A 21,738-nucleotide genomic window follows, 5' to 3' on the forward strand; every position below is an offset into this window, starting at 1 on the left:
GGACAGATATATTGCAGATCTAGGTTATCTCTGGTCTGGGTCCCAATTCCTCTTAAGGACTCCAGGATACCCCAGGATTGGCCTGGAGGGTGGGGCGGGTAGAGCTTGGCCACGTGCAGCCTCCAGGGGGCGCCCACGTGGCGCCTGTAACGACTGGGAGAGCTTCAGCCATATTCTTGTCTTCAAACTTGTAAACAAACATAATGTACTGTAGTCCTTAGCTTTGCCTAATTAGAGAAGAAATTGTTTTAGAGCAGAAGGTAAATAAATATAAACATTTAAGTATTAGTCTGATGGAAACACATTTCACATTGCCATAGTTCTTTTCTCTTTAAACGAGTGGCCCTCCACAGAGATTCAGAGATTCACAGGAAGTAGATAAAAACCCGTTCAGGTTTTTAACTCCTGACTTCCCAAGACTGGATAGAGTCAGGGGAAAGGGTGTCCTGGGAACGAAGAAGTTAGGGGTTACAATGTCTCACTGCTCCAGGCAGAGTCCAGCACAGGCTGGGGGCAGGGGTGGTCTGTAAAAGCAGGGTCTTCTCTGGAGCAATGTTGGGTGCCAAGCACTTCCTTCCACCTGTGGGGTCCAGTAGGTGTGACATGTCAGCTCCGTCAGCATCCTCTGAATCCTTAGGGATTCCCGGATGTGGTCTGATTCTTACAATGTCCGGTTCCTCCCAGCGTCAGGGCCCAGGAATTGGGTGCCCTGCTGCTTAAGCTCAGTGCAGTGTCTACAAAGATGGGTTCCCCAGGCACGGTCTCCCACTGAGACCTCAGACGGAGCCACATCCCCAGCTCTAAGGCCCTAACCTGGAGGAAAGTCTGGAAGCCAAAAAAGAAAGTCTGGTTACAAAACGCTATGCGTGGGGTGATCCCTACATTTTACACTGTGCAGCTAGCATGCTCCTCTATTTGATCTGACCCTGGTTTTCCCTACTTGGCTGTTTTATCTTCATGAGTATTTTAGGCATCGGTCCCTTACAGTCACCTGTTTTTAGGGAAATTTGTGACTCCTCTTGGCTGGCATTGGGGGAATCTCTAGGTAGCTTTATCCTGCATACTTAGTCACTCTCTGGTTATTTTCGTTTGAGAAAAATATGGCGGGGTGGGGAGGGATGAGCGGGTCCTGGCCCTGTGGTATTTGTGCCCTGTGCGTCATTCTGTCTCTCGGTATGAGAGATCATGACCATCTAGCGTGCACAGTATCCACAGGACAAGTCCATTCTGTGATGGACTTTTCAGGTGGTTTCCTTGGCAACCAGACCTACTAATCTTCCCCCTCCCCCAACTTACCCGTAACTGCAAAAAGCACATAATTGGCTTAGTGGAGTCACCAATACTAATACATCTTTATGAACCTGTACAAGCTCTCAACTCTTTGGAATTCATTTCCTAAAGGGACTAAAGCTTCTTTACCAGAACCATTTGAAAGTGCATTTCACGAACATTGGGGTGTTTAAGGCCGGAATGACCTTCGGGATCAATGAGTCACCTCCCCATCTTACAGATGAGGCCCACACCAATGACACACAGAGCTCGCCCAGCTAGTTATGTAGAAGCAGGACCTGGCCCGGGGCTTCTTGTTCCCGATCCTGGGGACTTTCCACTGTACCAGGAGCCACCTCCATTTTGGACACCACCACCGGCTAACAAACCTGTCGTGTAGCGCTCTCTGGGGACAGGACCAGTTCACATTGCTTAATGAGTCCCCTGTGCCCTGGGTCAGTGATGACCAACAGCAGGTACTGCAGACATTGGCGGATGCCTGACCTCAGTTTCCTTAACGTAAATAGATGGTTAGGACCTTAATATTGCAGTCGCTTCCTTCCTCCAAGGGAGGACGTCTGAGTGGCTTCGCTGAGAGGTAGCAGCCTGGGACAGCGGAAGCACAGAAAATGTGGAAGTTATAAAAAGGGTGATATTGTTTGATCTCTGTGCCTTTCTATGAAAGAGACAATATTCTAAGGCTATTTGCTCCTCTTTGCTTGTACTTAACTTTGATGAATACCTACATCTTTTGATGGCAAAACGACTCATAAAATAGGAGTATAGTAAGTACATATGAGCATATAAAAAATAATTTATGTGAAGTATGTAATAAAATGCCTCAAACGCACATTATTCACCTCGGGGATAAGAAGATGTCGAGGATGGGGTTGGTTGCCAAATCCATAGTGTTTATATAAAACTCTTCAGTCGTAAAGGGTAATCAGCTACTTTAGGAACCCGAACTTTCTGTTCATTTTTCCATCCAGATTAAATAAATCCCAGCTTCGTGTCTTTCCTATCAGCCATGCTTCTGTGTCACACTTTCTTCCATCATATTTTCCCCCACTTTCTTGGGCCTTTTCATGGCCACCTTGGCTGTTGGTAAACTGGCCTAGCTAGTGTGTGAGACAGGTAGCCTCCGCAACAGAACCAGTCTCAATTTCTTTTTGACTTTCTTATTTATTTTGCATTCCCAAACGAAATAGCCAGTGAAAATGACATTGCCCTTGGAGCAGAGAACTTTGATTCATTAACGCATTTCCTAGAAATTTTGTTTCCTTTTTTTTCGCCCTTTGGTCATGCCTGTTTGTCCTGTCTCATTTGCTTTTACTTATTCTGGACTATATCCCATCTTTTGGTCACAATACTCCCTCAACCAATGGGTGAAGCTCTATCATGATTCTCTGAATGAGCTTTTCGGAAGTATATAATTATCTTATCTTCCTACAGAAGATAGCTTCCTGAAATAACAATGAGCTATAGGCGTGTCTCTCGGTGCATTGTACTTGAAGTCTCCTCTTCAGGCTGATTCTGAAGTTTCTCCCCCAAATCAGCCTGGACTCCTCATTCCAAGGAGCAAAAGCTTGGGCTGCTTTGTAGCTTTTAATTTGCTAGGTTTGGTTACTCTGCATTAGCATGTTTAATAAACTGCATCTTCTGACGTATTTCTGTTTTTAAGAAGGCTATACGATTGGAGAATTTAGAAAAAAACTTCCATCCGAGAAACGCACAGCCCCTCTGAGTCATCGGTCAGAGCTAACCATGACAGGCATTGCCCTATTAACTATTAGCTAAGTCCTCTGAAGTCAGGAATCCTATTCATTCTCTTGCTGCTGCTATAATAAATTAGCCCCAATTTAGGGGTTAAAGCAATACAAATTTATTACCTGACAGTTCTGGAGGTCGGAAGGTGAAAATCAAGTTCTCTGGGCTAAAGTGAAGGAGTTGGCAGGGCTGGTTCCTTCTGGAGGCTCTGAGGGGAGAATCCATTGCTTCTCCTGTTACACCTCTTCCTACTCGCTCATCTCCTGCCCCCTCCTAAAAGAACCTTTGCAGTTATACTGGGCCCGCCCAAATACTCCAGGATAATCTCCCCATCTCAGGATCCTCGACTTCATCATATCTTCAAAGTCTCTTTTGCCTTATGCAGGGGTTCTGGGCATCTTTGGGGCCATTGTCCTGCAGACAACAGCACCATGACCCCTTTCTCTAGTGACTTTCTTTGGCCTCTCCCCTTGAGGTCGGGCTGACTCAGCAGGGTGGGGAGATGTTTGCAGGGTGGCTGCCGATGCCCTGTGAAGGCCCCATGCCCAGCTCCCAGCCCTCAGTGGCCTGTGGTGACAGCCAGGTCTCAGCTGCCTCCCCAGGACCACCAAATGTGTCACGCGGTGTCCAGGTGCCCCATCACCATTCCCCAAATGCTTGCCGACCCACCTTCCTCACCCTGCCTTCTTTCCTTCTCAGCATCGTGTTAGTGCCGGGAGGCCTCCGTGTCAGCAAGCTGAGAGGGAAACTGAGGCAAGATGTCGGGCCGGAGCGGGAAGAAGAAAATGTCCAAGCTGTCCCGTTCAGCCAGGGCCGGTGTCATCTTCCCCGTGGGGAGGCTGATGCGTTACCTGAAGAAAGGGACCTTCAAGTACCGGATCAGCGTGGGTGCTCCCGTCTACATGGCGGCAGTCATCGAGTACCTGGCAGGTAACGTGTCACCCCTCCCGGCTCCCCGCCCCTGCCACCCAGGACAGGGAGGATCGCTTCCCTCAGCAGCTGGCTCGAGGCTCCCGGGGGTGCTAATGGGGTTTCCGCTTGCCTGCTTGGCTAAGATTCGTTCTGCAGCCTTTAGGGGAGAGCATAATGACAGGTAATCAAAATGGAAAGAAGAGAACGCTCCATCAAATGGCTTTTCTAGACCAGCCGTGGAAAAGGTGTGTCTTGCTTTAGGCTAACACAGCCCGTAAAAGTCTAGGTTCCTGCAGAAGAGAAACTCCAGGGAAGATTGGGCATGGAGGATGCGGGGTGCTACTCATTTTGTAACAGGGGGCCTTCACTTTGCTTCGAGGTCCTGATTGAGCGTTGGGTGTCCTGGTGTATAGGAACTAGGGCTTGTTGTCCGTAAATAGTGTGGACCCCACATCAGAACCAGCTCCAGCCAGGTCCATGAAGCCCATAATGTTCTAGTTGCACTCTCCTTTGTGTACAATGGTCCATGAGAAATAATTTCCCATATTGGTTGTTAACATTGGTTTTTTACTAAGATGAGATTTTTGCTGTGTGTGGTCTTTATATAGTTGAGTAACTTCCTGTTTAGCTTTCTTTTTTTTTTCTTTTATATGACAGAAAAAGAGAACACAAGCAGGGGAAGAGGGGCAGTGGCAGGCAGAGGGAGAGGGAGAAGCAGGCTTCCCGCTGAGCAGGGAGCTCGATGCGGGGCTCGATCCCAGGACCCTGGGATCATGACCTGAGCCAAAGGCAGCCACTTAACCGACTGAGCCTCCCAGGTGCCCCTAGCTTTCTTTTTTTTTTTTTTTTTTAAGATTTATTTCTCTAAATAAAGAGAGAGATGCACAAGTGGGGGGAGGGGCAGAGGAAGAGAGAGAAGCCTCAAGCAGACGCCCCGCTTAGCGCAGATCCCGACACGGGGCTCGATCTCGATGAGATCGTGACCTGAGCCAAAACCAAGAGTTGGACACTTAACCGACTGAGCCACCCAGGCAACCCCCCCACCATTTAGCTTTCTTATTGTTGGTCTGTCACAGTTAAACAAAAACCATACTTCAAAATTTCAAGGATGCTTTTAAAAGATATAAAAATATATAAAATATTTATAAATAAAATATATAAAAATAAAAATATGAATAAGTAAGTGTGATTAGTTCCTTGACGGGTCATTTTAGCCATGAGCAACAATGTCTTTGACTCTGCCCAAGGTTAACAAATCCCCCAGGTGCCAGGTTTAAATCCCTTGGGCAGTCCTCCGGGCAAAGCAAACCTCCCCAAACTATCTCCCCCAGAAACCGAGCCCCCTGTAGCCACAGCATGAGCACCCATGGGTGTGGCAAGGCTGGACCCGTTTCTGGCCCCAGGTCCCTCTTCCCCTCCTGCTTCTCCCTCAAGAGCAATCTCTTCCTGCTCTTTGATGCTCGATCCTTTTCTGCCCTCTTGGTCCCCCATCTGTCACCAAGCAATGTTAGCAATGAAAGGTTTGCTTTGATCCACCCGTGGAAGCCTTCTCTCCCTGGAGCTTCCTCAGGCAGACCTTGGCATCTTAAGCCTGTCCCTTATTGTGAAATGAAAGGCTTGTCCCTGGGCTAAAAGTTTTTCACTGGCACCCTTTAGGAGGTTGGAGAGAAGGGGGGGAAGGCTCCGTAAGTTGGTCCAATCAAGTCTGAGAGAGCAGTGTTTTCAAAGCGCCAACCATCCCGGGGATCTTGTTGACAAGGTCTGGGGTGGGGCCTGAGACCCGGCCTTTCTAATGCGGTCCCAGCAGATGCTGATGCTGGTCCAGGGACCACTCGGAGGAGCGAGACTCTAGCCAGGCTTGTAGGAGCAACAGCCTAAACGCTTGAGGATGCTTGTTTAAAAGGCAGGATCCTGGCTGCACCCCCCCCCCAACCTCCACCCCACGTACACACCCTGTGGTCTGATTCCCTGGGTCTGGAATGGGACCTGGGAATCTGATGGAAAAATCTGCCGGCTCAGAGAAGGAAAGGTGAACGAAGCTTTAAAACTACCTGTTAGGTGCATATCACCCAGTGAGACTGGGAGACATGGAGTAACCAGAGATCCTATAGCCTCCAAGCAGGGAGTGGGGGTTCCCTGAGGATGTTGGACCCTAAGCCGCGTACTTCTACTACACTACATTGCCCCATTATAATGTTGGTATACTCAAACAATAGTTAAGTATATCCCTTGCCCCCACTCGGTGAAGGTCTAAACTTGGTGCATAACAGAACAAACTTTGGCCTTTTGAATCACTGGCATCTCTGTTAGTCTATGGTTCCGATAAAAGCGATGTTTTCCTGTTCATTCATTTAACAAATACTTGTTAAGCATCAACATGTCAGTGTACACAGCAATTCCTTAGACTCTTCCCCGGTATTAGAATCAGACCACTGATGTGATTTTTAATTTATCTCGGATTAGAGCCACCGGACCCCATAGCAATGCATACGAAAGCCCCGACGGCACACTCTGCACTTGGAGCCAGTACATCTTTAAAGACTTATAATATCCCCCAAAGTAGAACCAATTTTTCAAATTGATTACTCATCATCCTCCATTCACTCAACAATCTTTTGTTGAACACTTCCTATATGCCCGGTGCTCTCGATGCTGAGGCTACAGCACAGACCAAACAGGCAGGAATCCCTGCCCTCGAGCAGGTGCATTCTGGGGAGGAGAAGCAGCAAACAAATAAGTGAAGTGTGTGTGATTCTCAGATGGTGACAAGAGCTAGGGGACAAACAAAGCCAGGAAGGAGAGAGAGATGTTCGGGAATGGGGAGGCGAGCGGGGTGTGTGAATTGCGCTAGCGAGTCAGAGGCCCCGCTGGGTGCGGGGCAGGGAGTGGGCATGCGCGTGTCTGCGGCCGGCGCTCCAGGCAGGGGGAAGGCGGGTGCAGGGATTTGGAGGAGCACCAGTGGGCCGGACGCTGGGGCCGAGGGAGGGGCTTGGCCTGTAGAGGAGGCCCAAGGAGAATGGGCGGGTGGGGGAGCAGAGCTTGCAGTGGGAGTTCTGGACGGTTTCTAGCGGAGGTGGAAGTGATGTGACCCTGTGGGGAGAGGGTACCAGGGCGGAAGCAGGGTAAGTAGCAAGAAGGCTCTTGCAGAGATCCAGTGAGTGGGCAGCGAAGGTACTGAGAGGCGGTCAGAGTACCAGTATATTGTGAAGGCAAAGCCAACAGAGTTTGCCAATGTGTTGGACATGAACTAGGAGAGAGGATGAGCACCTGAAAGGAGGCCTTTGCCGTTAACGCTGCGTCCCCGGGGCCAGTCCCAACAGCCAGCAGGGTCCTGGGCCAAGAGGAGGAAGTGAGGTGGGTCCTCTGAAGCCCAGGCTTATTTTCTGTGTCCCTTCTTTCCCTTCCTGTCAGTTTAAATCTGGTGTATCGGTTTACCAGCTCTGTTACCTAGGGCTAATTCCTGAACCTCTCTGAGTTTCAGGTGTTTCCAGACCTAACTCATTTAACTCCATTCATGAACTAAGGTATATAAAATGCCCGGTGCATAGGATACACTCAATAAATGGTCATTCTTCTGCTGTCCCTTCTGTTAAGAGCTGATGAAATCATTCAGGGCAAAGATAATGACCAACTCCATTAAGGTGTTATATTTTGGGGCTGTACTTCATTTTACTGAAACAAAAAGTTTTAAGCCAAAAGAATGAATCATTATTAGTAGAATTGCAGGCCATTGTTGAGTAAGTAAAAGGGGGGGGGTTGTTACTTTTGGGGTGGGGTGGTGGCCATCAATTGATTTTGTTTATGAAAGGAGGTTCAAAGCATGAGAGCGTCCTGTCACCCTTGAAATGACCGTCAACATTCATGACACAAATCTTAACTGAGCTTCTCCTTCGGATCAGGCCTTGAAGATGCAGAAGAAAACAGAGAGACTGGGTCCTGCCTCGGAAGGCAGGGCTTGCTGACGAGCTGGGCTGAGGAGCATTAAGCACAGCACAATAAGTTGGCATGCATGCTGGGCAGGGAAGTGACGAGAGCTTTGGAAAGCGTGTGTGAGGTGGGGTGCAGGGGGCTGCCTCTTGTAAAGTAAGAGTTGTTAGGGCCAAAACCAGGTTCGCAACCCTGGTTTTTCTTATATTGATTGGTTTAAAATCCTGAGGACTAGTCTCACCTCCAGAGATTCTGGGGGTATGTTTTAGGCATCAGGATTTTTTTAAAGCTCCCCCAAATTATTTTGGTGGCAGGCAGGGTGGAGAATTAGTAGGCATTAGTAGATTCTGATGGGGGATTGAGCTAGGGGGGGATTTTCAGATGAGGTAGAAACGAGGGTGAAGACCCGAAGTTTAGAGGAAGTGTGTGGTCCCTTCCAGAACCTGGAGGAGGTTCTTACCTGGAGCAGAGCTGGGAAATGGGAGGGGGTAAGAGACGAGATGGGTAATGGGCAGGCGGATCCTTGAGGGCCGTGATGAAAATGTGTATGTTATGCACACACATGTACACATGGGTATAGAAAGGAGGAGGGAGCATCTGGGAGACATCACTTGGGCTTTAGGTGAACGGTTGGTAGGAAGCAAGATCAGAATCCAGGAAACCATTGGGGGCTGTTTTTGTGTCACTTCTGAGAATTGATAGTGGCCAGGACAGGGGTATGCAGAGGGGATGATGAGAAGAAATGGACAAATTGGAGAGATACATGGGGGGCTAGAGTCAGCTCTGCTCAGTGATGGATTGGATGGGGGGGAAGGGCATCAAGGAAGGCATGAATCTTTGAGGCTTGGGCTGGCTACTTTCTTCAAGCCAAGCTGCTATGGGTTGAGGAGTGGAGATGGGGACTTCACTCTAAGAGGACTGGCCAAGGGGACAAGAAGAGGAAAGTAGTTGGTCCATGAGAATGGTACCTGTCGCTGAAGCAGGAAACAATGGGGGAGAAACAGGGTGCAGGGTGAGGGGATCAGCGGGGGGCCCATAGGTTTCGGGTCTCTGCAAGGTGCCCTGGAGGACAAATTCTGGCTCTGCCACTTATCAGCTGAGGACTATGAGGTGTGTCGTTTTACCCTCATAGTGTCATGGTGAGGACTACATAAGACAATGCACGAAAGGGGCTTAGCACTGCTTGGGGTACATGGTAGCAACTCACCCCTGGGGCTAGTGCTGTTATTGAGTGAAGCCCTACTGCGCATGTCTGGAAGTACAGATGGGGGCATCGTGGGCAGACTGCAGTAAAGCCCGGCTGAGCGAGTGAGGCCACCCAGAGAGAGTGCGGCGACAAGACTGGGGAGCCTGGGACCAGCCGGAGCAGCACCCACGTTGCACAGGTTTCTGGGCCAAGTAGGGGGGAGCGTGGCGAGGGAGGCTGAGGAGGGCAGCAGCGTTAAGGAGGAATGGCTCACAGGAGAGTCAGTGCCTGGGAAACCAAGGAAAGGTAACCATCAGTAGGGATGCCAATAAAACCAGACAAGGACAACAGATCTAGCCACCTCAAGGTCATGGTGACCCTGATGGGGTTGGTGTGGGTGATCCAAGCCAAACTGCAGTGGGTTGAGGAGCTGGATGGGACAGGAGGCAAAGGGGGTGGGGACTCTTTTAGGGAGTTTGGCTCAGAAGAGGGGAAGAGAGAGGTTGACAGCTGGTGATGTGGCAGGTGGGAGAAGGTGTGACATGGAAGAGGCTTGAGCCTGGGGTCTTCACATTCCATCTTCAGCTTCCCTAACCAAACCTGAACTTCAGCATTTCCTTCCTTTATGAATGTGGGCAATAAACCACAGTAGCGTGTCAACAACACCTGGGGCTTTTTGACCAATTGAAATCACTAATGTTTTCTTATTACAGTCACCTTGTTACAGATATATAGAAATATCATTTACACTTCTTACTTCAAAATCACAGTAGTTATTAGACCTGCCACTAGATCTTGTTACTTAATGTGTTAATAAAGAAGCACACAGACTGCTATATTCCAGATTTTTTAATACTTTGGAAATTACATTTCAGTATCATTGGTTTTCTTTGTCATCCTATGTATTTTATTTTATGCATTCAAAAGCTTATCCTGACACTCATTAGGGTGGTTATTAAAAGAATTACAATTGTTGATGAGGAGGTAGAGAATTGCAACCCTTGTGCATTGCTGGCAGGAAGGTAAACTGGTGTAGTTGCTGTGGAAAACAGTTTGTGGTTCCTCAAAAAGTTAAACAGAGAGTTCAGCCAAGAAATCAAAGAAGAAATAAACAAGTACATGGAAACAAATGAAAATGAAAATACAACAGTGCAAAACCTCTGGGACGCAGCAAAAGTGGTCCTAAGAGGAAAGTTCATAGCAATACAGGCCTAACGCAAGAAACAAGAAAAATCTCAAATAAACAGCCTAACCTTACACCTACAGGAACTAGAAAAAGAAGAACAAACAAAACCCAAAACTAGCAGAAGGAAGGAAATAATAAAGATTAGAGCATAAATAAATGACAGAGAAACTAAAAAAACTTTAGAACAGATCAATGAAACCAGGAGCTGGTTCTTCGAAAAGATCAACAAAATTGATAAACCTCTAGCCAGACTCATTTAAAAAGAGAGAGAGAGAAGACTCCCATAAAGAAAATCACAAATGAGAGGGAAAATACCAACTAACACTACAGAAAGACAAAGGATTATAAGAGAGTATTATCAAAAACTATATGTCGGGGCGCCTTGGTGGCTCAGTTGTTAAGCGAATGCCTTCAGCTCAGGTCATGATCCCAGGGTCCTGGGATCGAGTCCCGCATCGGGGTCCCTGCTCAGGGGGAAGCCTGCTTCTCCCTCTCCCTCTGCCTGTTGCTTGTGTTCCCTCTCTTGCTGTCTCTCTCTGTTAAATAAATTTTAAAAATAAAATAAAATAAACTATATGCCAACAAATTGGACAACCTAGAAGAAATGGATAAATTCCTAGAAACCTATAACTTTCCAAAACTGAAGCAGGAAGAAATAGAAAGTTGGAACAGAACAGTTGCCAGCAAAGAAATTGAAGCAATAACGAAAAAACTCCCAGCAAACAAAAGTCCAGGACCAGACGGCTTCACAGGCAAATTCTACCAAACATGTAAGGAAGAGTTAATACTATTCTTCTCAAACCATTCCAGAAAATATAAGAGGAAAGAAAACTTCCAGATTCATTCTGTGAGGCCAGCATTACCCTGACACCAAAACCAGATAAAGACACCACAAAAAAAGAGAACTACAGGCCAATATTTCTGGTGAACATAGATGCAAAATTCTTTAACAAAATACTAGCAAACTGTATTCGCCATGATCAAGTGGGATTTATTCCCAGGATGCAAGGGTGGTTCAATATTTACAAATCAATCAGTGTGATACATTGCATCAGTAAGAGAAAGGATAAGAACCATATGACCATTTCAATAGATACATAAGGAGCGTTTGATAAAGTATAACATCCATTCATGATAAAAACCCTCAAAGAAGTCGGTTTAGAGGGAACATACCTCACTATAATAAAAGCCTTATATGAAAAATCCACAGCAGGGGCGCCTGGGTGGCTCAGTCGTTAAGCATCTGCCTTGGGCTCAGGTCATGATCCCAGGGTCCTGGGATCGAGCCCCACATCGGGCTCCCTGCTCTGTGGAAAGCCTGCTTCTCCCTTTCCCACCCCCCCCCACTTGTGTTCCCTCTCTTGCTGTCTCTCTCTCTGTCAAAATAAATAAATAAAATCTTTAAAAAAAAAAAAGAAAAGAAAAATCCACAGCAAACATCATACTCAATGGGGAAAAACTGAGAGGTTTTCCTCTATGGTCAGGTATAAGGCAAGTATGTCCACTCACCACTTTTATTCAACATAGTAGTGGAAGTCCTAGATATAACAATCAGACAACAAAAAGAAATAAAGGGCATCCAAATTGGTCTGGAAGAAGTAAAACTATTTGCACTATTTGCAGACAACATGACATCTATATAGAAAACCCTAAAGACTCCACAAAAAAAACTACTAGAACTGATAAATGAATTCAGTAAGGTCGCAGCATACAAAATCAATGTACAGAAATCTGTTGCATTTCTATACACTAACAGGAAGAGAAATTAAGAAAACAATGCCATTTACAAATGCACCAAAAATCATAAAGTACCTAGGAATAAACCTAACCAAAGAGGTGAAAGACCTGTATTCTGAAAACTATAAAACATTGATGAAAGAAATTGAAGATAACAAAAAGAAATGGATTGGAAGAACAAGTATTGTTAAAATGTCCATACTACCCAGAGCAATCTATAGCTTTTATGCAATCCCTGTCAAATACCAACAGCATTTTTCACAGAACTGGAGCAAACAACCCTAAAATTTGTATGGAACCACAGAAGACCCTGAATAGTCAAAGCAATCTTGAAAAAGAAAAACAAAACTGGAGGCATCACAATTCCAGACTTCAAGTTTTACTACAAAACTGTAGTCATCAAAACAGCATGGAACTGGCAGGAAAATAGACACAAAGATCGATGGAGCAGAGTAGAAAACCCAGAAATGAACCCAGAATTATATGGTCAATGTTCGACAAAGCAGGAAAGAATATCCAATGGGAAAAAAGATGGTCTCTTCAACAAATGCTGTTGGGAGGACTGGACAGCTACCTGCAAAAGAATGTAACTGGACCACTTCTTACACCATACCCAAAAATAAACTTTAAATGGATTAAAGACCTAAATGTAAGACCTGAAACCATAAAAATCTTTGAAGAGAGCACAGGCAATAACTTCTCTAAAATTGGCCATAGCAACATTTTTCTAGATATGTCTCATGAGGCAGGGAAAATAAAAGCAAAATTAAACTATTGGGACCACATCAAAATAAAAAGCTTGTGGGGCACCTGGGTAGATCAGTCAGTTGAGTGTCTGGCTCTTGATTTCGGACCAGGTCATGATCTCAGGGCCCCAAGATGGAGCCCCATGTCGGCTCCATGCTCCGCCGGGAGTCTGCTTGAGATTCTCTCTCCCTCCCCTCTAGCCCTCCCCCACCCTGTGCACTTGTGTGCACACTCTCTCTCTTTCCAAAATAAATAAATCTTTTAAATAAAATAAAATAAAAGCTTCTGCACAGCAAAGGAAACAATCAATAAAACTAAAAGAGAACCTACTGAATGGGGGAAGATATTTGCAAATGACATATCTGATAAAGGGTTAGTATTGAAAATATATTTTAGGGGCACCTGGGTGGCTCAGTCGTTGAGCGTCTCTGCCTTCGGCTCAGGTCATGATCCCAGGGTCCTGGGATCGAGTCCCGCATCGGGCTCCCTGCTCCTTGGGAGCCTGCTTCTCCCTCCCCCACTCCCCCTGCTGGTGTTCCCTCTCTCGCTGTGTCTCTCTCTGTCAAATAAATAAAATCTAAAAAAAAAAGAAAATATATTTTAAAAAACTTACACAACTCAACACTCAAAAAACGAATAATCCAATTTAAAAATGGACAGAAGACATGAGTAGACATTTCCCCAAAGAAGACATCCAGACGGCCAACAGACACATGAAAATATGCTCAACATCACTCATCATCAGGGAGATATAAATCAAAACCACAATGAGATATCACCTCACAATCAAAAACACAAGAAACAACAGGTGTTGGCCAGGATGTGGAAAAAAAGGAACCCTTGTGCACTGTTGGTGGGAATGCAAACTGGTGCAGCCAGTCTGGAAACTAGTATGGAGATTCCTCAAAAATTAAAAAAGAACTACTCTACAATCCAGCAATCGCACTACTGGGTATTTACCAAAAAAAATACAAAAACATGAATTCAAAGGGATACATTCACCCCTATGTTTATTGCAGCATCATTTACAATAGCCAAATTATGGAAGCAACCCAAGATATCTATTGATAGATGAATGGTTAAAGAAGGGAATAGTACTCAGCCATCAAAAAGAATGAAATCTTGCTATTTGCAATGTTGTGGATGGAGCTAGAGAGTATTATGCTAAGCCAAATAAGTCAGTCAGAGAAAGACAAATACCATATAATTTCACTCATATGTGGAATTTAGGAAACAAAACAAATGAACAAAAGAAAAAAAAAGAGAGAGACAAGCCAAGAGTCACTCTTTTTTAAATTTTTAAAAAAGATTTTATTTATTTATTTGACAGAGACAGACGAAGCGAGAGCAGGAACACAAGCAGGGGGAGTGGAAGAGGAAGAAGCAGGCTTCCTGCTGAGCAGGGAGCCCAATGCAGGACTTGATCCCAGGACCCTGGGACCGTGACCTGAGCCGAAGGCAGACACTTAACAACTGAGCCACCCAGGCGCCCCAAGAATAAGAGTCTTAACTACAGAGAACACACTGATGGTTACCAGAAGGGAGGTGGGTGAGAGGATGGGTGAAATAGGTGATGGGGATTAAGGAGTGCACTTACATGATGAGCACCAGGTGTTGTATGGAAGTGTTGAATCACCATATTGTACACTTGAAACTAATACTACACTCTGTTAACTATATTGGAATTAAAGATAAAATGCTTAAGTTAAAAAAAAAGTTAAACGTGGAATTATCATATGACCCAGCAATTCCACTCCTGGGTATATGCCCGCCCAAAAGAATTGAAATCAGAGACTTAAACAGATATTTATACACAAATATTCATACGGCATTATACACAGTAGCCAAAAAATGGAAACAACCCAAGTGTCCATCAACAGATGAATGGTAAACAAAACGTGGTCTGTCCATGCAATGGAATGTTACTCAGCCCTAAAAAGGAAGGAAGTTCCGAAACCTGCTCCACGTGGCTGAGCCTTGAAGACTTTCTGCAAAATGAGATCGAAGTACGCAGACATAACAAGACAAATTTTACACGATTCCACTTTGATGCAGTACCAGAGTAGTGAAATTTATAGAGACAGAGCATGGAGAGGCAGTTGTAGGGACCGAGGGGGATGGGCATTATAGTTAATGGGCACGGAGCTTCCATTTAGGATGCGGAAGTGATGGAGATGGATGGTGGGGACGGTTGCACAATACTGGGAATGTAATTGATGCCGCTGAGTTATTCACTTAGAAATGGTAAATTTCATGTTCTGTATATTTTATTACAATTTTTAAAAACGCTTTATCCTGAGAAGGGGTCCATAGGCCTCACCAGACTACCGAAGGAGTTCCTGGCACCAACAAGGATGCAGCATCCCTGGCAGAGGGAGAGAAGCTAGAGATGCTGGAGACAAGTGGCCCATTGGGGAAGTGGGGACCCTGGGGCCTCTGGAGCTGGCTGGAGGTTCTGGTTGAAGGGGGTAGGTCCCTCCTCTGGCTTCCAGAAGGAGAGGAGCCCATATAGGCACATCAGCCTCTGGCCGACACCCTCCTACACGCACAGAGCATCACCTTCGCTGTCTCCTCATAAAACAGCTGATGTTCTGGGACCCGCCGGGCCTGTGTGGGTGATTTCCTGTGGCCAGCTTACGTCTCCCCTCAGATTCATGACTGTGGGCTCTGAAGGTCCTCTCTCCTCACTCGGTGCCTTGGAAAGGGGACCTGGAGTCACAGGCATGGCCAGTAAGAGGAGGCTGGGGGCTACTTCGCTAAAAAAGAAAGTTGCACAAATTTTCAGCTACTCTGGGGGAGAGAGAGCAGTCTGCCTTGCGTGATCTCTCCGGACTGGACCCGGGTTCACACGTCACCACAATGTTAGAGCCATGCAGTATTTCTAGTCCCAAGAAAGGGGGAGGAAGTTGTACAACCTGGTGGCAGATGTATGCTGAACTGCTCATCTAGAATGTCCCTTCCACCTGAGAGCCTCAAGCCTCCCAGAATGGACATCACATTCATACTTCAGTTTGTCAATCTGTAAGTGTTGGTCCAGTTCACATCTCGAATAAAAGTGAGGGAAGATGGACTGAAAAAGCAAACCCCCAATTCTGGAAAATAGTTTTGTATTTACCAACAGTAGATATAACATAAATGTAAGATGTTGAAAATGAATAATTTAAATCATTTTTGTAGTGAGGAAACGTTCTGTAACATATTTTTAATTGATAGGACAAATAGGTTTTTAAAAAAGCTTGAATTTCAGGTCATCTTCAGTCATTGTGTCACATAGAAACCCATCATTTACATCATTTCCAGACAATCGGGTCTCTCCATTTAACAGCAAGCATTTCTTTATCTACTAATTTTCATTTATTACATTTATGTTTTGAAAAGATCACTTTGGCATCCAGGGCCGCATGTACGGTTGTGCAGCTTGTACACTGTGCAAGGACCCGCAGCAAAGGGAGTATCACTCCACTCATAGACCTCCAAGATTTGTATATTTATTATGAGCACTGCCAGCAGATGGCAGTAAAGGGTGTTATTCTAAGGAAATCAGGGAAGTAAAGTATCTGGCAGAAGGGTCATCTAATTTGTACAGAGGTGCTTATGGGCCAGCAGTGGCCTTGTTGGCATGGATCTGGAGGAAGACAAAAATGAGGGCGGGGAAACCATTTGGACAGCCATGACAACTATCTGGGCTCAAAGAGAAGAGGGCCTCAACTCAGGTAATGGCAGCAGGTGCGGAGAAGAGGGGCAAATGTGTGTGACTCGTGAGGCCAAGAGGAGGTGAGATGGGGAAGGGGAGGGAAGGATTCCCAGGTCTCTGGGAGGAGCTGTATGTGGATAGAGCTGCCACCCCCAAGGAAATGATTTGGATTTGGGGACGTGGTGAGTTCGATTTACCTGTGGAACACCCAAGGGAGGCTGTCCAGGTGACGTCACATCAGGACTGGAGTTGTGGATCTGGTGGCATGGGCATGTGGGAAGCTAGAGCCGTGAATGGATGGGGTTTCCCTGGAAGACTGCATGGCCTGGGCAGACCAGGGGGCCCAGACAGACCCCTGGGGGCACCATCACCTCATGGGCAAATGGGCAAGGAAGAAGGGGTTGAGGAAGGAGACAGTCTTGAAGGTGTGGCCACTCTGTGCCCTCTGTCCCAGCCCGACAGTTACTGCACTATTTCCCATCTCCTGCGGGCTGGGGTATCCAATGTTGGTTTAGACTGTGGACAAAATGAGAGGACCCAACTCTTCCAAGATTATGTGCATGATGAGCTTTCCAACATGTTCTCTTTTGGCTACAGAAATCATTTTTTTTACGACCAGATTCTAAGCTGTATTTCAGATGGTTCTTATTGCTGGAAGTGTGACTTCCGAGAATATAGAAGTCTATAGACTTCCATGGAAGTCTCCACCACTTAACAGAATAATAATCTTCTCACAAAATTTTCAGCAAAACAAATTTGTGCTGTATACATCCATTTTTGCTACTGACTGCCAATAGAAGGATACTTATGTTCTCAAGATCAATAAAATCACTCAAGAATGTAACAAACATTTATAGTTCGTGTGAATATATTGGTCATAATAACATTTGAAAATATTAATAATAATTAATGCTATTTCAGACATTTAAACCATGAAGTCCTTGTCCCAAGGAATGGTCAGACCAAATATCCAACAGAGAAGTCCTTGGTCTAGATTTTCAGCTGTGTATTATTAAGAAGTTTTTCTCTTTCTAGAGCAAAAGTCTACCTCTGCTTTTGCGCTAGAGCACAGAATCGAGGTTTTTCTCTCCTCTAACTGATTTGGGAAGGGCTAGTACGGGAGCCCAGTGGCATGCTGGCCGAGCCGAGCCTGTGTGCCCCGCACGGGACTGCCCACTGCATCACTCCCTCAGTCTCTGGCCAGGCTGCCTTGGATTCCGGCGGGCTGTCCATCTGTGAATCCAATGTCCATGCATCTGTCTGTCTGTCAAGCTGAAAATAACCCGACCTCAGGCGCTTCCTGAAGGCTCCAAGTCTGTAGGGCTTCCCATTTAGCCCAGCCTCTCATGCTGATAGCTAATTTGCGGAACTTGGCAGGACGCTTAAGGTCCTGTAAGTGCCGGTGACATGGGCAGGAAGGTGGTAGTCCGAGGTGCTAAATTAAATTCTGTTGCTCAGAAGCTTAAAAGTGGGAGGCTCCTTGACCCCCCCATCCAATCTAGAAAAAAGGGTGAGAGGAGTGCTCCTTCCTCCCAGGTGTGGGGCCCCCAAGATGAGCAGGTGCAGGCAACTCCTTTTTATTGTGCACAATGGGGAGCTGTACGTTTTAACCTAGAGTCGAAAAAGCCAGCCTATTAGTGAAAGCTTTATAACTACATTTCTTTGTGATGGGTACCCTTCTTGTAAGGGAAAGAAAGGGTTGGGCAGCAGCTTGAATGCAGCCAACCAGATGACCTAATAGGGCATGAATTTCAAATACTCTATCCCATTGTCCCAACAAACTACAGTCCCCCAGCCTTTGATTCCAAAAACACAACCACCGTATAAATGGATTGTTGGTAAACACGATACTCATTGCTTAATAACCTGGAAAAGATATTGTGAGAATGAATTTGCAGTGATTTAGCACTTTTCATTATGGAAATTCTATATAAATATTTAACTCTAATGCATATTTTATTCTAATTTTTTGTTAATCACATTTGCTTAGTTAATATGGCATACTTACGCAGTTTTTTTTATTGCCATAGATTTTTATGAGTGATGGCAATTTCATGTGCTATTTATTTGAAATTAGGTTGATTGTAAAGACTCACACAGAATTGCCTGTTAATTTTAGAGCTTGGTATTTATGCCGTTGTACCAGCAAATTCTCCCAACACACACACACACACACACACACTTTGCCACCACATTATCAGTGAGACAGCACATGGGCACATTGCCTCTAGCTTTCTAAGGGAAGGAATTTTTCTTTGAAGCCTCATTAATACTTTTGAAGGTGGACAAATTTGATTAGCAGAACATCCCTCTGAAATTGAGGAAGAAAGAGACAGAGGAGGAGGGGAAAGCATATAGATGGCATGAACCAATTCTATAGATTTTTTTTAATTTTGACTAAAAATTTTGATGACATGTAAGATAGTTTTAGGAAAATTCTTCTTTATCAGCCCTTTTACATTTATCAAATGACATGTTTGTTAAAGTCAGATCCTGAGGGATATGTGGAAACCCCCAAATCCCAAATCCCTTCCTTCCTTCCGAATTCACTTTCCGGGTTAAGCATTTCCTCACCCCACAATTTAGTTATTCCCATCCACTTTCCTTTAGGACAGGAGGGACCTGGGGCATTAAGTGAAGAGGAAAAGGAGATTCTGGAAGGTGTCCCATTGGGCACCAAAGACAGACTCTGCCTATGTCACTGTTCTCTTCAGAGATGGCCCTGCTCTCCTAAGACTGGAAGAGACACAGGTCTTGTGTTAGGGCTCCGTATTGGTCAGCATGAACTCCTGCTCACTGTGGCTTACACAGGAGTTTGCTTCTCTCTCATACAAAAGAAGTCTACAGCAGACAGTCCAGGAGTAAGGACAGGCCAGTCAGGAGCCTCCACCATCATAAGAGACTCCAGTTCCTTCTATCTTGTTGTTCTTCCTCTGGGCCGAATTCCAGCCATCACGTCCTCAGCCGGCCAGCAGAAAGGGAAGGAGGGCACAGTCCCGCCACTGATGGACACTTCCCAGAAGTGTCCTACAGGAGGACACCTGCCTTTCATTGGCCAGAATCTAGTCACGTGACCACAGTTATCAATAAGGCAGGTTGGGAAATACCCTTTCCTCCTGTGATGATGGGCTCAACAAAAAACTCAGAGGTCCAAACGCTAAGGAAGGTGAGGGAGAATTAATGTCGAGGGCTGCTAGAAGACTGCCACGGGATCATAGACCCGGTCTTGCTAAACCACCCTCCTCATCTGTAACCTGAGTTCTCTCCAGCTTTCTGGATTTCTTTCCAGGCCCCGGTATTAAAACTCACAAACGAATCAATGTGATTACATTCAAAGACCATTTCCAAAGAAAAGCTCTAGAAAGCGCAGACCCTATGCTGTGATTGCCTATTAACTCCCCATTGTGATTTCAGCGGAAATTCTAGAACTGGCTGGGAATGCTGCAAGGGACAACAAGAAGGCCCGGATAGCTCCGAGACACATCCTGCTGGCAGTGGCCAATGACGAGGAGCTCAATCAGGTACGTCTGTCTGAAACATCTCGACCAGCCACAGAATGGGTTTGCCAGACACATGACTGCATGTGGACCCGGTTGGCTATGAATCATTCTGCTACAATTCCCAAGCATATTAATACAAAAAAAATTATTCAGATATTGTAAGAGAAGAACCAATTCTGCTAGCTCTATCATTCAGTTAGAAAATTGCCTCTGGAATAGACCTGTTATCTACTCTGAGTCTTGCCAGACCTTCTTTTCCTCTCTAGAAGCGAGCTCTGTGTGTGGCTAGGGAAGGTGCAGTGCAGAGATGTTATTCACGGTTTCTTCACCCGAATTTTGTTGATGATTTATTCTGATGAGGGTAGGAGAAGCTTCTTCATAGCATAGAATTAATTCCCAAGTGTTGTGAATGCCTCCCACAGGGTAGAGGGGATATAAGAGGAGGGTATAAGAATTTTTATTCTAATCTGTTTCTTCTCAAATTGTGTGTGGTAAAGAATCAGTTCTTATTTCCAGTCCATCATGGACTGGTAATTTCCAAAAATACAATAAAAACTAATTGCCAGAAAAAATTTTAAAAACAAATACATACAAACCACAATTCTTGGCTATTTGATCCAATAGATATACAATACCTCTGCCAGCTTGCTCTACAAGTTTCTGGACTCTTCCTTGCCATTTCTGTATTTCTCTTGTCCCGGACAGTAACTGCCTGTCCGTGGACCAGCCCCAGCTGCAGCCCACACTTGGAGCACCCGAGCTGCTTCGGGACGTGCCCACTTCACTAATGTAGTAGCACATGTCAATTATGTACAAAATAAACATTAATGGAGAGGCACATGGCCAAACATACTTTACTGATGGAATGCGTGATCACAAGAGTGTGGAGACCACTGGTCTGTTGTTAACTGGGTCTAGCCCTAGCATGGACCTTTGAACCCAGTTTGTCAAGCTATGCTCCCCACCTGGGAAGCTCTGTAGCCTCTGTTCTGTCTGGAATCCCACAGCCCCAGCAACATCCCTGGCTGCAGCCTCTATATCCTTTCATCGTGCCTTACTCGTTTTGCTTTCTGTACGAGACCATGGGACGCCTTGCTCCCTACAGAGACACACTCTACTGGTGAAACAGGAAAGCCAATTAAACCACCCATCATGCAGTACCTCTGGGAAAGCAAAGACCAGATTTAACACTTGTTTTGCCATCAGTTAGAACTGTATGAAATCCAGAACCAGCAAGCTCTTTGCTGCCTGAGTTCACACATTTCTCTTTCTAGCTGCTAAAAGGAGTGACCATCGCCAGTGGAGGTGTCCTGCCCAGAATTCATCCTGAACTGCTGGCCAAAAAGCGAGGGACCAAAGGCAAGTCAGAAACTATCCTCTCCCCTCCCCCAGAGAAAAGGGGAAGGAAGGCGACGTCAGGCAAGAAGGGAGGCAAGAAATCCAAGGCTGCCAAGCCACGGACGTCCAAAAAGGTGAGCCTGGGTTGCCTGTGTGAGCCAGGGACTCTCAGAGAACAGGAGAAGTTTGAACGATCAGAAGATGAGGGTGTAGTGAGCATTGCTGACGGGCTGGGGACTCTCCCAGCTGGGAGAAAATGGCACAGGGCCTCTGGGACGAGAGCTTAAACCACCAAGCAGGGTCTACTAGAGGTTTCCAAACCCAAAGCGTGGGTGGTCTTCACATTGCCAGATGCTTCCCCTGCTCCCATCAAAATCTTAAGTGAGAGATGATAGCCTGGAGCTCTTCATTTCTCTTTAGAGCTCAGCATCGCACACAAAAACGTCTCTGTCTCCCAGACTTGTGTCTCCCGTAG

At 45.8% G+C, this 21,738-nt stretch overlaps 1 protein-coding gene across 1 annotated transcript in view; it reads left to right on the forward strand.

Annotated features, from left to right (window-relative positions):
* Positions 1–3,794: 3,794 nt before the first annotated feature.
* Positions 3,795–21,738, forward strand: part of LOC110589322 (core histone macro-H2A.2) — a 29,882-nt gene continuing 11,938 nt past the window's right edge. The window contains exons 1-3 of the mRNA XM_021699866.1: positions 3,795–3,966; positions 19,840–19,946; positions 21,200–21,397. Coding sequence (XP_021555541.1) covers positions 3,795–3,966; positions 19,840–19,946; positions 21,200–21,397 — 477 coding nt within the window. The remainder of the gene's footprint in view (positions 3,967–19,839; positions 19,947–21,199; positions 21,398–21,738) is intronic.

This window comes from Neomonachus schauinslandi, chromosome 6 (assembly GCF_002201575.2).
Source record: "Neomonachus schauinslandi chromosome 6, ASM220157v2, whole genome shotgun sequence".
Classification (NCBI taxonomy): Eukaryota; Metazoa; Chordata; class Mammalia; order Carnivora; family Phocidae; genus Neomonachus; species Neomonachus schauinslandi.